This window comes from Theropithecus gelada, chromosome 3, assembly GCF_003255815.1.
Source record: "Theropithecus gelada isolate Dixy chromosome 3, Tgel_1.0, whole genome shotgun sequence".
NCBI classification, from domain to species: domain Eukaryota; kingdom Metazoa; phylum Chordata; class Mammalia; order Primates; family Cercopithecidae; genus Theropithecus; species Theropithecus gelada.
The window spans coordinates 69,556,082-69,570,650 of NC_037670.1; the positions used below are offsets into that span (position 1 = coordinate 69,556,082).

Sequence of the window (14,569 nt, forward strand, 5' to 3'; positions counted from 1 at the left end):
AAAATGCAAAAAAATTAGCTGGTCATGGTGGTGGTCACCTGTAATCCCAGCTACTCAGGAGGTTGAAGCAGGAGAATCACTTGAACCAGGGAGGAGGAGGTTGCAGTGAGCCAAGATTGTGCCATTGCACTCCAGCCTGGGCAACAAGAATGAAACTCTGTCTCAAAAGAAAACAAAACAAAATCCACCATCAGCAAAAAATGTATTGAGAACCTTTCCCCGTAATCGCTATCTGCTCCCCTGCTGCTCTTGCCCTTGGGGTGTATTATCCAGTCTCCCTAATGGAGACACTGACTTTCCTGTGGTTGCTGTTCCCACAATGCAGTGATGAATAATTTTGTCTATATATCCCAAATAGCTTTTGCAAATATGCCCAAGAGAAATTTTGATAAATTCGATAAATTTTGCTAAACTGCCTTGAAAAAAATGGGCCCAATATTGTACATGTGCTTCTTCCACTCTCTCATCATCCCTGGGTACCGTAAAACTTTTGAATTTTTGCTTTCTGATTGGAGCATTTAAAAAAATAGCCTTTCGTTTATTTTATAGCAGTTTTAGGTCCACAGTAAAACTGAGCAGAAAGCACAGCATTCCCATATATGCCCTGTCCCCACACATGCACAGCCTCCACCACTACCAATGTTCCACTCAAGAGTGGTATGTTTGTCACACTTGATGAGCCTACCCTGGCACATCGTTATTACCCAAGTGCATACTTTCCATCAGAGGTTACTCTTCGTGTTGTATATTCTGTGGGTTTTGAAAAATGTGTAATAATATGTTGCCACCATCATAGTATCATACAGAGTTTCACTGCCCTAAAAATCCTTTGTGCTTCTCCTATACATCCCTCCCTCCCCACTAAATCTTCACAACCACTGATCTTTTTTACTGTCTCCTTATGTTTGGAAGGTCATATAGATGAATTGTAAAATTATGTAGCCTTTCAGATTGGCTTCTTTCACTTAGTAATATGCAGCTAAGATTTCTTCAGGTCTTTTTATAGCTTGGCAGCTCATTTTTTTTTAGTACTGAATAATAATCCATTGTTTGGATGTAGCACAATTTATCTGCTTGCCTGCTGAAGGATATCTTGCTTCCAAGATGCCTCCAAGTTTTGACAATTATGGATAGAGCTGCTGTAAACATGTGCAGATGTTTGTATGGACATAAGTTTTCAACTCCTTTGGGTAAATACCAAGGAGCGAGATTGCTGAATCATATGGTAAGGGTATGTTTAGTTTTGTAATAAACAAGCAAACTGTCTTCCAAAGTAGCTGTACCACTTTGCATTTCCACCAGCAATGAATAAGAGTTCCTGTTGCTCCATATCCTTGACAGAATTTTGTGTTGGGCATCTTTTCATAGGCTAATTTTCCATTAGTATATCTTTGGTGAGATATCTATCCTGGTCTTTCGCCCCCTTTTTAAAAATTGGCTTGTTTGCTTTCTCATTGTTGACTTTCATGAGTTCTTGGTACGTTGTGAATGCTAGCCCTTTATCAAATATGTATTTTGCAAATATTTTCTTCCAGTCTGTAATTTGTCTTCTCATTCTCTTGATGGAACATCTTTTGTGTGTTTATTGGTCATTGCGTTTCCCCCCCTAAAAACCGACTTTAGGTTCTGGCCCATTTTTCAGATGGCTTGTCTTTTCTTTAATGATATAATTAGTTCATTTTGCTCTTAAAAGCTTAAGCTGTATCAGATTTATCTATCCTTCCATCATTTGAAAGACCTCACCTGTGAACTCATCCATTTTGTTTTGTTTTAGGGAAAGTTAACATTTCCTTTTGTCTATTCTGTGCTAAGCTCCTTGCCTCTAATCCCTGAGAAGTCAACATTTGGACCCTGCTGCAGAGAAAGAAGAGAAAAGCCTTTTGTTTAAGACGTCTCCATTCAATTTTCATGTCCTCTTTTTTCTAGGTCACTGGATATATTCATGTCAAGACTCGTCATATGAATATATTTATTTTGATGTGTTCATTCACAATTTCTAGGTCACGTAGTAAATGCCTAGGTAGTAAGTAAGAACATTCCAGCTTTCATAGTGCTGCCAAAGATTAAGGTGTTCTCTCCCAAAAGGGCAAAGGTAGACTTTTAACCGTACCAAGACTGTCAAATTGTCTCTTTATTTTATTTTATTTTTTTTGAGACAGAGTTTCACTCACTCTTGTAGCCCAGGCTGGAGTGCAATGGCACGATCTTGGCTCACCATAACCTCCGCCTCCTAAGTTCAAGCGATTCTCCTGCCTCAGCCTCCTGACTAGCTGGGATTACAGGCACATGCCACCACACCCGGCTAATTTTGTATTTTAGTAGAGATGGGGTTTCTCCATGTTGGTCAGGCTGGTCTCGAACTCCTGATCTCAGGTAATCTGCCTGCCTTGGCCTCCCAAAGTGCTGGGATTTCAGGTGTGAGCCACTGCGCCTGGCCCTAAATTTTTTCTTTATGTCAGCAAAAAGTGACATTGATATTTCCTATGACAGAAGTCCATTATCTTTCTGGAGCCATGAACCCTGTTTATCTGATGAGTGCCTTTGATCCATTCTCTAGGAGCATGTGCAAATGTGTCCATGAAACACCAGTGCTTCATAGATGTCCTGACCTCAATTTCAGAATGTGGCTCTTACAAACATAGAAAGGATTTCCACTTTCCATTAGGATTTCCATTTCCACTTTCCATAAATTTCTTCTAATGTCGTTTCTACAGAAAATGCAACTTGGAGAGAAGGTTTAGAACCAACTATTGAGGATCACAGAATGTGATTTGGTGTTTTGCTTCTTAGAGTCCAGAAAGGAAGGATGTAAACCACCCACCCCTGCACTATGACAGCTGAACCATGGCTGGTGGGAAAGGTGTTTCAGAAAACAGTATCTCCAGACTGGAGACCCCAGAATGCCTCTTTAGTGTGAGGTCTGGACCTCTTCCCCTCAAACTGCACAGATTCCTTAAGGTTGGGCTAGGATAGACTCTAAACTTCCAAGATGCCTCTTTGAGAGGTTAGAGATTGTGAGCAGGGCCGGGGTAAGTTATTTAGAGAGAGGATGCCCAATCCCTTCCCTTTCTTTCTGTTCTAGAAGGGCAAGTCCATATGATGATGCCTTGCCCAAAAAGCAAGTGTACAAATGTCCCCGCTGCTTTAGTCTGATCAAAACCTGAAGGGACTTTTGCAGGAGACACATTTATGAATAACATGCCACTATATTCTGGGTTAAATTTGCTTACGAGAAATAAAGGCTTGATCAGAAATCATGGCTGTTGTGTGTGCATATTTCAGTTGACTCCTGGAAAACCCTGCATCATGTTCTGGGCCTGCCCATAATTGGTCCTTACAAAGTACCCTATATTGTCCACCTCCAGAGGCGTGGAATAGTGCTGTGTCATTGCCTGTTTTCTTGTCTGTCTCCCCGCTACACACTTGCCCCTATCTTAGGCAGGTGGCTTGATGAACATGGGTATTTGTCTTGTTTGGCTTTACATGCCTAATGGTTAGCCCCAAGGAGCTTACTGACAAATATTTACTAAGTACATAAATGAAATTGAAGCTACAGGCTACATGAAGATGCCCAGAATAACTGTTCTGAGCAGACCTCCATGGTTGAGGGACAGAGTGTTGCATGGACTGGAGAGGTGGGAGCAGAAGGGCTAAGGAGGTGGAAACAGGTTCTGGGGAAAGAAGATTAGAGGCAAGAGGCTTTGAGCATTAGAAAACAATTTGCCAGATGAGCAGTGAGAAAAAAATGTGATGTGAATTCTCAGCTAGAAGAAATTATACATTATGTTGATATCTAACCATCAACTTCTATCACCCTTGGAAACTCCTTTTCTATTCCACCTTTGACTTTTGAGAAAGGAGACAAAGTTTAACAGTTAACAGTAGTCAGAAGATCTTGTAAGAAAAACCCCTGAAAAAGTCATTCTAAGTTAAACAGTACAATATTCTATTTTTTATTTATTCCCTTCATAAATGTCTGTTAGCCTTTTCTTAGAGGAGAATCTAAGAAAGCATTTTGATTTGTAGGAGCTATAGATCAAATGATACAGATAAAACACAATAAATGTAATCTTGAGTGCTTGAGCTAGAATTACATACATGATTTATTTACATGCAAAGGATCAATGCTGCCCAGACATTTACTAGAGGGTTTTAGATCACAAGGGCTCAAGATCATTTATTATAAAGCTGAGGTGTCTTCCAAATTAATTGACTTGTGTCTAACAATTCTGGGTAGCTGGTCCCATCAGTCGGCAACCTGTGGATTCCCTTTGCTACTAACGTGGTTGAAGTATTTTCCAGGACATTTTATAACCCATAGCAGCTGGTCCTTACTTGCTTTATTATGATTTGAAATATTTTTTGAAATATCTACTTTTAAAATCCCCAAGAAAAATATTACTATAGCCAAAGGTAATAACCTAGACTTTGGGGAAGGGAGGGATTCATCAATTATTTGTCCACTGCAGGAGACTCAGACTGATGTGGAGGAAAATCTTGTCCCTATTTTAGAGTGCTAATTTACCCTATATTGGTGGGGAAATGTCCTGTTGAGTTGCCTTTTTTTTTTTTTAGAGGATAGTGTCAGCACTTTGCTCAGGGGATCTGACAAAGTCAATGAATCTGTAAACATGAACTAGTGAAAAGATAGTTTAGTTTGTTCTTTTTTCTTTTTCCTTTTTTTTTTTTTGAGATGGAGTCTCGCTCTGTCACCCAGGCTGGAGTGCAGCGGTGTGATCTCGGCTCACTGCAACCTCTGCCTCACAGTTCAAGTGATCCTTGTGCCTCAGTCTCCCAAGTAGCTAGGATCACAGACGTGTGCCTGGCTAATATTATTTTATTTTTTATTTTTTTATAGAGATGGAGTTTTGTCATGTTGGCCAGACTCATCTTGAACTCCTGGCCACATGTGATACACTCACCTTGGCCTCCCAAAGTGCTAGGATTACAGGCATGAGCCACTGCACCCAGCTGTTCTTTGTTCTCTGGCAAAGAACTTTACTTTGAATGTTATGCTGTTCAGTTATTATCAAAAGCTTGGTTGCAGATGCACTAGATTAACATGGAGGAAGAAGGAGAGGACTTCCCTATGTTTCCTTCCAACTTCTCATTGAAAGAATCAGAAGATTAAAAAGTACGAAGTAAATAAACAAACAATAGCAATCTGAGGTGAAAATAAGAATAATCCAGTGTAACATAATCCTGATGGGGTTTCCACATATTTTAATGCTGATAAAGACAAAATAAAAAATACATCTTCGACTATACATGACCCAGCCTCTAAACTGAGAGAAGTCTCTACTCCAGAGTAGATGGTCCCACACGGGGTCCTCTACACTGCCCTGCATGTCCTCAGCCTGCCCTGCATGCTGGTAGCCTTTCCCGATTGCTTGGACTCTGCCAGAGTCATTCCTCAGCTACCTATTTTCTGTATCTGGAGGCTGCAGTCCCAGGCCTCAGCATGGGTGGGGAGGAGGCCCACTGTACCGCCAGGTGAACGCTGTGCAGGGAGGGTCTCATAAACCAGGTGTGGGAGCAGTATGCTCGGGACTCTCACTTAGCTGGCTCACACCAACAGCTTCAGACTGCATCAGAGTCTCTGGCACTGTAAGAGAACCAGCAGGCAAAGGGAGGGCCCCCACTCCCTCCAGCAGCCCCTACAGATGACGCCGGCTGGGTGCCCGAGAGTGGGAAGAGGAGGATGTGAAAACTCACTGTCAGGTCCAGACCTGGCAGAGCAGCCTGGTTATTTTCAGTGGACTGTGTGTTGGGCTGAGGAGTTTACCCACCCTGTCTTTGGCAAACTGTAGGGATGGGCTGGTTTCTGTTTTTTGATGTATAATCAGAGAAAGAAAAATATATCATGGGGCTTATTTAAGAAGACTGTAATGGTAATGCACAAGGGGGAGTTAGCAAGGGCCAGAATAAGGAGAGGAAGAGCTTGCCTTTGACAGTGATTTTCTACAGAAAATAAAAGAAAGATATGAAATATCATAGGTGCTCCCAATAAGACACAAAAAGTATGAAAAACAGGAGGATATATAGGTACAATAAGTCCCATGTTCTTCAAACCTAAGACAACTAGGTTCCTTCCCTGTCAGGCCTGAGCCAATTCTCACCCCATGCCTTTGTACAGGCCATCCCTTCTGCTGGCCTTGCCTGTCTGTCTTCAAGGTATGGCCAAGGTATGACCATACTCTCATGGTGCCTGCCTCAGGCCACGCCCCCTCCTCCTGCAGCCAGCACAGCTGCTGCAGGTGCCTGGTCACGGGTTTCTCTACACACCAGCACAGCACGCTCCAGTACTGGAGACTTTACACAGTATTATAATTTATAATGGAGTAACTGTGAGTTCTCAGTGACAGGGCTTATATTTCATCTATCTCTATAAGCACATCCATCATAGTTTCTGATATACAATAAATGAGAGCCCCAGCAAGACAAGAGCAGAAGACAACCTCTTTTTAAACAAGGACCCCAACAGTTGCCCATGGGACAAAGACAAAGATGAGAGGGAACAAGACAATGAGAAAAAGAACTGATGCATCGTGAGACCATACAATGCTCAGAAAGTTAAAGCACTTTCTGAGTGCTTTAAAACACCAAAGGAGCATGTGACAGCTTGTTCCTCCTTTTCAAAGAATGGTAGGTTTAGTGTATTGTCACAAACCAACTCAGTGACTTTTGGGATGTGATATAATGGTAATACACAGTAACTCTTCATAAGGGATGAATGCAGCAGCAGCAATCCTCAACCTAGAAGTTGACACTCCAAGTTTATTAACAAATTGATTTAGGGAAACGTCACAGCATTTCCCCTTAGAAACAGTGTGTTCAAGTCCTCAGACCAGACTGCAAAGGCTTATTTAACTCGGAAGGTTGCTAGATTATACCCAAACTGAGCTGGGTTGCAAAAAGTGTAAGTAAAATGTGGTTCTGCTCCATCACCATAGAGCCAAATGATCACTTAACCAGAATGATAGTTCCTGCCTCTCTCCACAGACGTGCTGGGCATCGACTAGAGTAATGTGTGAGAAACAGCTTTGAGAAGTGTGCCATGCTATCAAACAAAGGGGGCTCCTCCTAGTGTGGCTCCTATGAAACCTAACTGCCCATGAAAATACAGTTTTGTGGGATAGTGTGTGCTGCCTTCTGCCCCGGGACTCCAGGGACTCATTTTCACCATGACAACGGGAGCCCAGGATTTCTCTCTTTGTCCCTGGTGGCACAGGGGCTATGCGATTGAGCTCTCACATGCTTGGGGAATAAAAGTTGTCTGCAGGATGTACATTCAAGTGTCAACCCAAGTGTCTACTGATTTGTGTGAGAAAATCATTAAGGAGATAAAAATCAGGATGACAGCAACATGTCAAAATATTTCAAGATGCCAGAGTTTGAAGTATGAGCAGCAGCAGCTCACGTGGAATGACAAAGGTGAGGTCAGGGCAGTAGCAATCAGGCACCTGCTGAACCTTATGTCAACAGTGTGATGGAAGCATCTCATTTCCTCTTCTGAGGTACAAGCCTTTGTTTCTGGTGATGGCAGCCCTTGGGGAGCATATGCTTGTTGACAATTTATCCTGCCCTAAGGGGCTGTACATCATACTTTAGAGGCCATTTTCCGGGCAGTTGGCCTCTTGCTTAATTTTAAGCCTACATTGCACAACACTGTGATGATGTATGTCACACTTTGCACTGGTCCGAGCAGCAGGTGAACATCTGGAGTCTCCAGCAGGCTGAGTTCGGAGAAGTCAAATGCTCTAGGGAGCTTTATTTAAATAAGAAAAAGTGCTTCAGGTAAGAATTTGTCTGAATTCCAGGGCTGGCCAACACACCCAGAGTATCATTCCAGAGCAGAAGAAGGTGAGGAACTCCTCTCCCCTTCGAGCCTTGAGCCAACAGGCCAGTCCCGTCAGTGGGCACGGCCAATCCCTGCTGAGGGATCCTTGTGTCTGCCTCATTCAGTGACCTGCTGTGCAGTGGCAAGAGGCCAGGCCTGCAGTGGAAGGGTTTTCCCTAATTGGCTTCACTCCACTTCCTGCCTCCTTCCTTCTCTGCCTGTTGTGTGTTCAACGCCTTCCTGCTCTGTCTCCCTAGCTTCTGGTTCACCTTTTCTTTTCTGCCTCAATGTAGCTGTCCCTAAGCTACCTTGACTTAGTTGTCCCTCCAGCCTCAATGATTGGCTAGGTTTTAGGGGGTACCCTCTGTTGAGGGATGCCCAAACAAACGGGCCTGGAAGAGAGGTTCTGGCACTCTGAGGACACCTCCCTAGATTCTCACACTTAACTGCTGTCCCAGACAGACAGGAATCATGTTCCAATCTGCATGGCCAGTGAGGGAAAAACAGCAAAGCCGTCAAAAGCACATGTGCCTCTCCCTCTCTTCCCACTGCACCTCCCACTGAGTTCCCGGAGGGTAAACCCAGTTCAGTGTCCAGCCAGGCTTTGGGTCTCGGGCGTGCTTACCTTACTGCTTTCTACCAAGGCCTCAATCAGCTCAAGTTCAGGATGCTGTAGAACTGATTTGCAAAGCAGCAAAGTGGAATATTTTTTGGAGTCAAAGTCCTTTCTGAATCATTCATATTTGATGTCAAATACTTTCTCTTTCTCTCTCTCTCTTTTTTTTTTTTTTGAAACAGAGTTTTGCTCTTGTTGCCCAGGCTGGAGTGCAGTGGCGCGATCTCTGCTCACTGCACCCGGGTTCAAGTGATTCTTCTGCCTTAGCTTCCCAAGTAGCTGGGATTGTAGGCACTCGCTACCATGCCTGGCTAATTTCGTATTTTTAATAAGAGACAGGGTTTCACCATGTTGGCCAGGCTGGTCTTAAACTCCTGACCTCGAGTGATCTGCCTGCCTGGGGCCTCCCAAAGTGTTGGGATTACAGGCGTGAGCCACTGGGCCTGGCCTGTTTTTTTTTAAATGTTAAAAAAAAAAAGAGTCTGTTTTACTTCCACTAGCATGACAAAGTCCCCCACTGGTTTCTGTCCAGCCTCCCCAGTTGGTCATTTTAAATATATGTGAAAAGGAAAAGGAAAAGGAATGCCATTTCTCAGTGCATTTCAGCCTAATCAGATGTATTAAGAACTAAGTGAGAAGCACTACAAGGATAAAAACTGGATTATAACTTAGGAAAATGGCCTCTATTACCACAGGCCTGAGCAAAGTCACACAGCAGGGAACAAAAGATGTGACTTAAATCCTGGATCTGCAATGAGTTCTGTGACCTGAGATAGATTATTTAGGCTCCTTGGCCACTGTCCTCATTTATACACAGAGAAGGGTGAGAGATTCTGGTCTTTCCGGGCCTATCACATTATAATTCTATGACTAAAATCAACCTGAGGCAATAAATCCCACTTCATTAATTTATTTACAAGCCTAAAAGAAATAAAAACATAAGAAAATATCAATATTTAAAACCAAACAGTTAAAAAATGCGATCCAAAGAAAAGGCTTCTTCGCTGTGATTGCACATGTCTCTGTTAGAAACGTTTGGCCATCTAAGGAAAATACAGAAGTTTGGCTCCTCCCTAACACACAAGTGTAGCATGAGCTTTAATAAGGTCGACTATGGATCTCATTCCTCTTGACTATTTTGAGGTGTCTCTCCATTTATTCATAATCAATCTATCAGTATATCTCCATATGTGTGTATGTACATGTACACACACACACACACACACACACACACACAAGAACAAAATAGGCAAGTGAAGAAAGACCAGAGTTAGGTGTAACCGCAGACGGAGAAATGAGACTTACAGGAGCTGCCGAGTTTTTCACCGTGACACTGGGGGTGGTTGCTCGCAGGGCCCCACTCACTCCATGGTAGTATTTGAAGCAGATCTTAGTTTCAGCTGAAAGACAAACAAAAAACGAGACTGAGAAGTAGGGTATAACCCAGGGAGAGGCAGCTATGGCCACAGAGGACATCTCTAAGAACTGCAACCTAATTCCCCCCATGAGCAAGCCAGGCCACACTCGACAATGATGCTCCTCATGTGGCCTCAAGGACAGGTCTGACTTCTTCCTAAAACTGTGACATGAAAAATTGTTTTGGCCTTAACATTTTGTATCCAAGTTAAGTCCATTATTTGGACTTCTCAGGATCCATCCGACCCCATTAGAGGTCATTGATTTTAAACCCTTAGTTCTAAGATGTTCTGAGACAGCCTACCACCTGTCTGTTCCTTCTGTAATGTCCTATTATTCAATTCATTGTGATTAATATCTTGGTAATTTGCAGAAATACTTTGAGAAGTTATTGAAGTACATGGGAGGGAGGCATATTTTCTAAACTCCTATACCCATCGATGATAATGCACCACAATTTGTTTTCCTTCAAAGTTCTATAGATGTAGCTGGCAGTGGTAGCACGCATCTGTAGTTCCCAGCTTCTTGGGAGGCTGAGGCAGGAGGATCGCTTGAGCCCAGGAGTTTAAGGCTACAGAGAGTTATAATCACATCAGTGGACTCCAGCCTGGGTAACAGGGTGAGACTCTATTTAAAAAAAAAAAAGTTCTATAGATGTTTAGCAGAATACAAAGAGTTTAGGGGGATCACACTGGGTTTGAATTTCAGCTCCGTTATTTATAATCTGTGAGACAATGGATAAGTCCCTGTACCCCCTGTTAAAATAGGACTTCACAAGATGTTGGTTAAGCAAATAAAAGTGCTTAGATTCAATTAAGTGCTCAGTAAGTGTCAGTGATTGTGATGATGTGATGACTAAATGACAATAACATGAGTCCTTTTCCTTCTGGCATTTGGTTCTGTACAGGGTAAGATCTGTAGCCAACATGAGTTTAGTTCATTTGAAGGTGACTTGCTTTCCCCAATTCACTGTTTATAGAATTTGTTTTCTTAAAATTAAAAAAAATTACCAGGCTCTGTCTTGGCCCCTTATATTTTGTTTGAAATACGAGAAATCTCCAATTTGAGATCTTTTCTCTCAAATATGAAAATTTGCCATCAAGTATCATATTAAAAATAATGTCTACAATTTTTTAGCATGCATTTAAAATGTGCTCAGAATGGAAAATATGAAAAATGAAGATAAGTATAAATGAAATAACAATCTTCTGAGATTTTTGCATAATTGAGACTATAAACTATAGAATAATCCATTTTGCTTTTTAAAAAAATTGACATTATGAAATAAGCATGGCCAACTATCATTAAAAACTCCTCAAATAACATTACTTATTATGTAGAACAACTGAGTAGATTTACACATTGCAAGTATTTCCTATATTTGGAAATTCAGGCTTTTCTCTGAAAACCAATTCCTTTTTACAAATTATTTTTTAAGTTCAAATTTTCTCCCTAGGACAATGGAGCAAAAATCGCTAGATACCTACCTGACATCCATTCTACCTTTCCTCCTTAATAACAGAATCTCAATTTTATTTTGAGTGATAATGTCCAGCTAAAGTACTATATTTTGCAGCCTCCCTGGCAGATAACACCTATGCATTTACCATTAGGATTTCTGTTATATGTAGCTAAACCTAAGCCTAACTGATATGTAAAGGTTTCCTCAGTGCTATAGATATGAATACAGCAGTAGTCTTCCTTAGGTTAAAAGATATGGGCCGGGTGCGGTGGCTCATGCCTGTAATCCCAACACTTTGGGAGGCCGAAGTGGGTGGATCATTTGTGGTCAGGAGTTTGAGACCAGCCTGGCCAACATGGTGAAACCTCATCTCTACTAAAAATACAAAAATTAGCTGGGCGTGGTGGTGCACTCCTGCAATTCCAGCTACTCAGGAGGCTGAAGCAGGAGAATTGCTGGAGCCCAGGAGGTGGAGGTTGCAGTGAGCCAAGATCACACCATTGCACTCCAGCCTGGACAACAGAGCAAGACTCAGTCTCAAACAAACAAACAAACAAACAAACAAACAAAAGAATATTTTAGGGATCCTCCCTTCCTGTGGCCAAATTGCTTTCCAAATAATACTTAGTATTTCTATCAGGAAATGTGAGTCTGACCATCTCATAGAACCCATGTTAGCACTGAATATCATCACTTAAAAATAGGCTTAAAATAGAATCCGATTATTATTTTTATTTCATTTATTTGATTATTAGTAGGATTAAACTTTTCCATCAAGTTTTAATTGGCTATTTAAATTTTTTTTGAAGTCATTGAATTGAATTGCAGTTGTTCAGATTTTCCACTGCGTGGGTGATGCCTGGATGCTTATCAGTCCCTTTGTTAGTGGACGTGTTCTTACTTCAGATATGCCTATACTTTGAGTTTCCTTCCTGAGTTATTTTCTCTACAGTTCTTTCACATGTCTGTAGATTGTCTTTTCAAGCTCTTGGTGGACAATCTTATAACCCAGTTCTGTACTTATTCTCCAAGACACCTCAACGTTGTCCCCATGTTAGGTCTACACACCTGGATCCAACACTTTGTTGGCCTGAGAGGCAAGTTTCCTGTAAGTCAGGGATCAGGGAAGGACTCTGAATAAAGCAGTGAGCCATCCATCTAGTTAATCACAATGAGTTGGTGTTGCCTAGTCCATGAGTTACTCTGCTTGTAGGTGCCGGTGGGATCAGCATGGAGGGGCCAAATGGCCTCACCTTCAGCTCAGTTGGGTGGAAGGGACTTTTAGGTACCAGGGATCCCAAACGGGCAATACTAGATTTCAATTTAAATAAAAAATTATTTCAATGCCTTTGAGCAAAAAGGTCAGGGAAATGATATACAATCCTGCATTGAACCCTATTGCTAGATGAGCAGATCAGTGCATATTTTGAGCCAATAATTCATGGAACCCTTCAAACTCTGTACTCTTCTTTGTTTCTTCCATTTTTAGTTTTTTTTTGATACATAATAAATGTACATATTTTCAGGATACATGTGATGATTGAATACATTCATATAATTTGTAGAGATCAAATCAATGTAATCGGGATGTACATCATCTTAATTATTTGTCTTTTTTGTGCTACAGACATTTGAATTATTCTCTTCTAGCCATTTTGAAACATATGATAATTATTATAAATTATAGTCACTCTACTGATCTATCAAACACTAGATTTTATTTCTTCTATCAAACTGTATATTTGTACCCATTAATCAATCTCTATTCATCCTCTTCTTCCTTCTACCTTTCTTGGTCTCTGGTAACCACCAATCTACTCTCAATCTCCATGAGATCCACTTTTTTTAGCTCCCACATATGAATGAAAACACGCAATATTTATCTTTCTGTGCTTGGCTTATTTCACTCAACATAATGACCTCCAGTTCCATCCGTGTTACTGCAAATGACAGAATTTCATTCTTTTTATGGCTGAATAATATTACATACCACATTTTCTTTATCCACTCATCTATTAATGGGCACTTAGGTTGATTCCATATTTTGGCTGTTGTGAACAGTACTGCAATAAACATGGGAGTGCAGATATCTCTTCGATATATTGACTTCCTTTCTTTTGGCTATATACCCTGTAATGGAATTGTTGGGTCATATGGTGGTTCTTTTTTTAGTTTTTTGAGGAATCTGTCAGATTTTTACAGTGGCTGTACTAATTTACATTCCCACCAGCAGTGTACGAGGGTTCCCCTTTCTCTGTGTTCTCACCGATATTTGTTACTACCTGTCTTGTTTTAATTGGGGTGAATGATAACTCATTGTGGTTTTGATTTGCATTTCTCTGATGATTACTGATGTTGAGCATTTTTTTCATACACCTGTTGGCCATTTGTCTGTCTTCTTTTAAGAAATGTCTATTCACATCTTTTGTCCACTTAAAAATCAGGTTGTTTTTTGCTCTCGAGTTGTTTAAGCTTCTTGTAATTTTGGTTATTAATTCCTTATCAGACAGATAGTTTGCAAATATTTTCTCCCATTCTTTGGCTTGTCTCTTCACTTTGTTGATTGTTTCCTTTGCAGTGCAGGAGACTTTCAGCTTGATATAATCCTATCTGTCAACCGTTGCTTTGGTTGCCTGTGATTTTTAGGTCTAACACAAAGAAATCTTTGCCCAGACCAATGTCCTGGAGAGTTTCCCCAATATTTTCTTCTAGTAGTTTCAGTTTTAGGTCTTAGATTTAGGCCTTTAATCCATTTTGTTGTAATTTCTGTGTATGATGAGCAATAGGGGTCTAGTTTCATTCTTCTGCATATGGATTTCCAGTTTTCCCAGCATTATTTATTGAAGAGACTAATCTTCCCCCATTGTATGTTCTTGGCACCTTTGTTGAAAATGACTTGGCTGCAAATGCCTGGATTTATATCTAGGTCCTTTATTATTATATGTTCCATTGGTCTATGTGTCTGTTTTTTGCCACTACCATGCTGATTTGGTTACTACAGTTTTGTAGCATATTTTGAAGTCAAGTAGTATGATGCCTCCACTTTTGTTCTTTTTAGCTCAGAATTGCTTTGGCTATCCAGGGTCTTTTGTGGATCCATATATATTTTAGGATTAGTTTTTCTATTTCTGTGAAGAATGTCATTGATATTTTGGTAGTAATTGCATTGAGTCTGTAAATTGCTTTGGGTAGAACTGTCATTTTAGTCATAGTAATTCTTTCATACATAAGCATG

At 41.0% G+C, this 14,569-nt stretch overlaps 1 protein-coding gene across 3 annotated transcripts in view; it reads right to left on the reverse strand.

The window, feature by feature from the left end:
• The window catches only part of HECW1 (HECT, C2 and WW domain containing E3 ubiquitin protein ligase 1), a 454,397-nt gene that overhangs the window by 189,749 nt on the left and 250,079 nt on the right, over positions 1-14,569 (reverse strand). For all 3 annotated transcript variants that reach the window (XM_025379207.1, XM_025379206.1, XM_025379205.1), the window contains one exon: positions 9,762-9,856. In XM_025379207.1, coding sequence (XP_025234992.1) covers positions 9,762-9,856 — 95 coding nt within the window. The remainder of the gene's footprint in view (positions 1-9,761; positions 9,857-14,569) is intronic.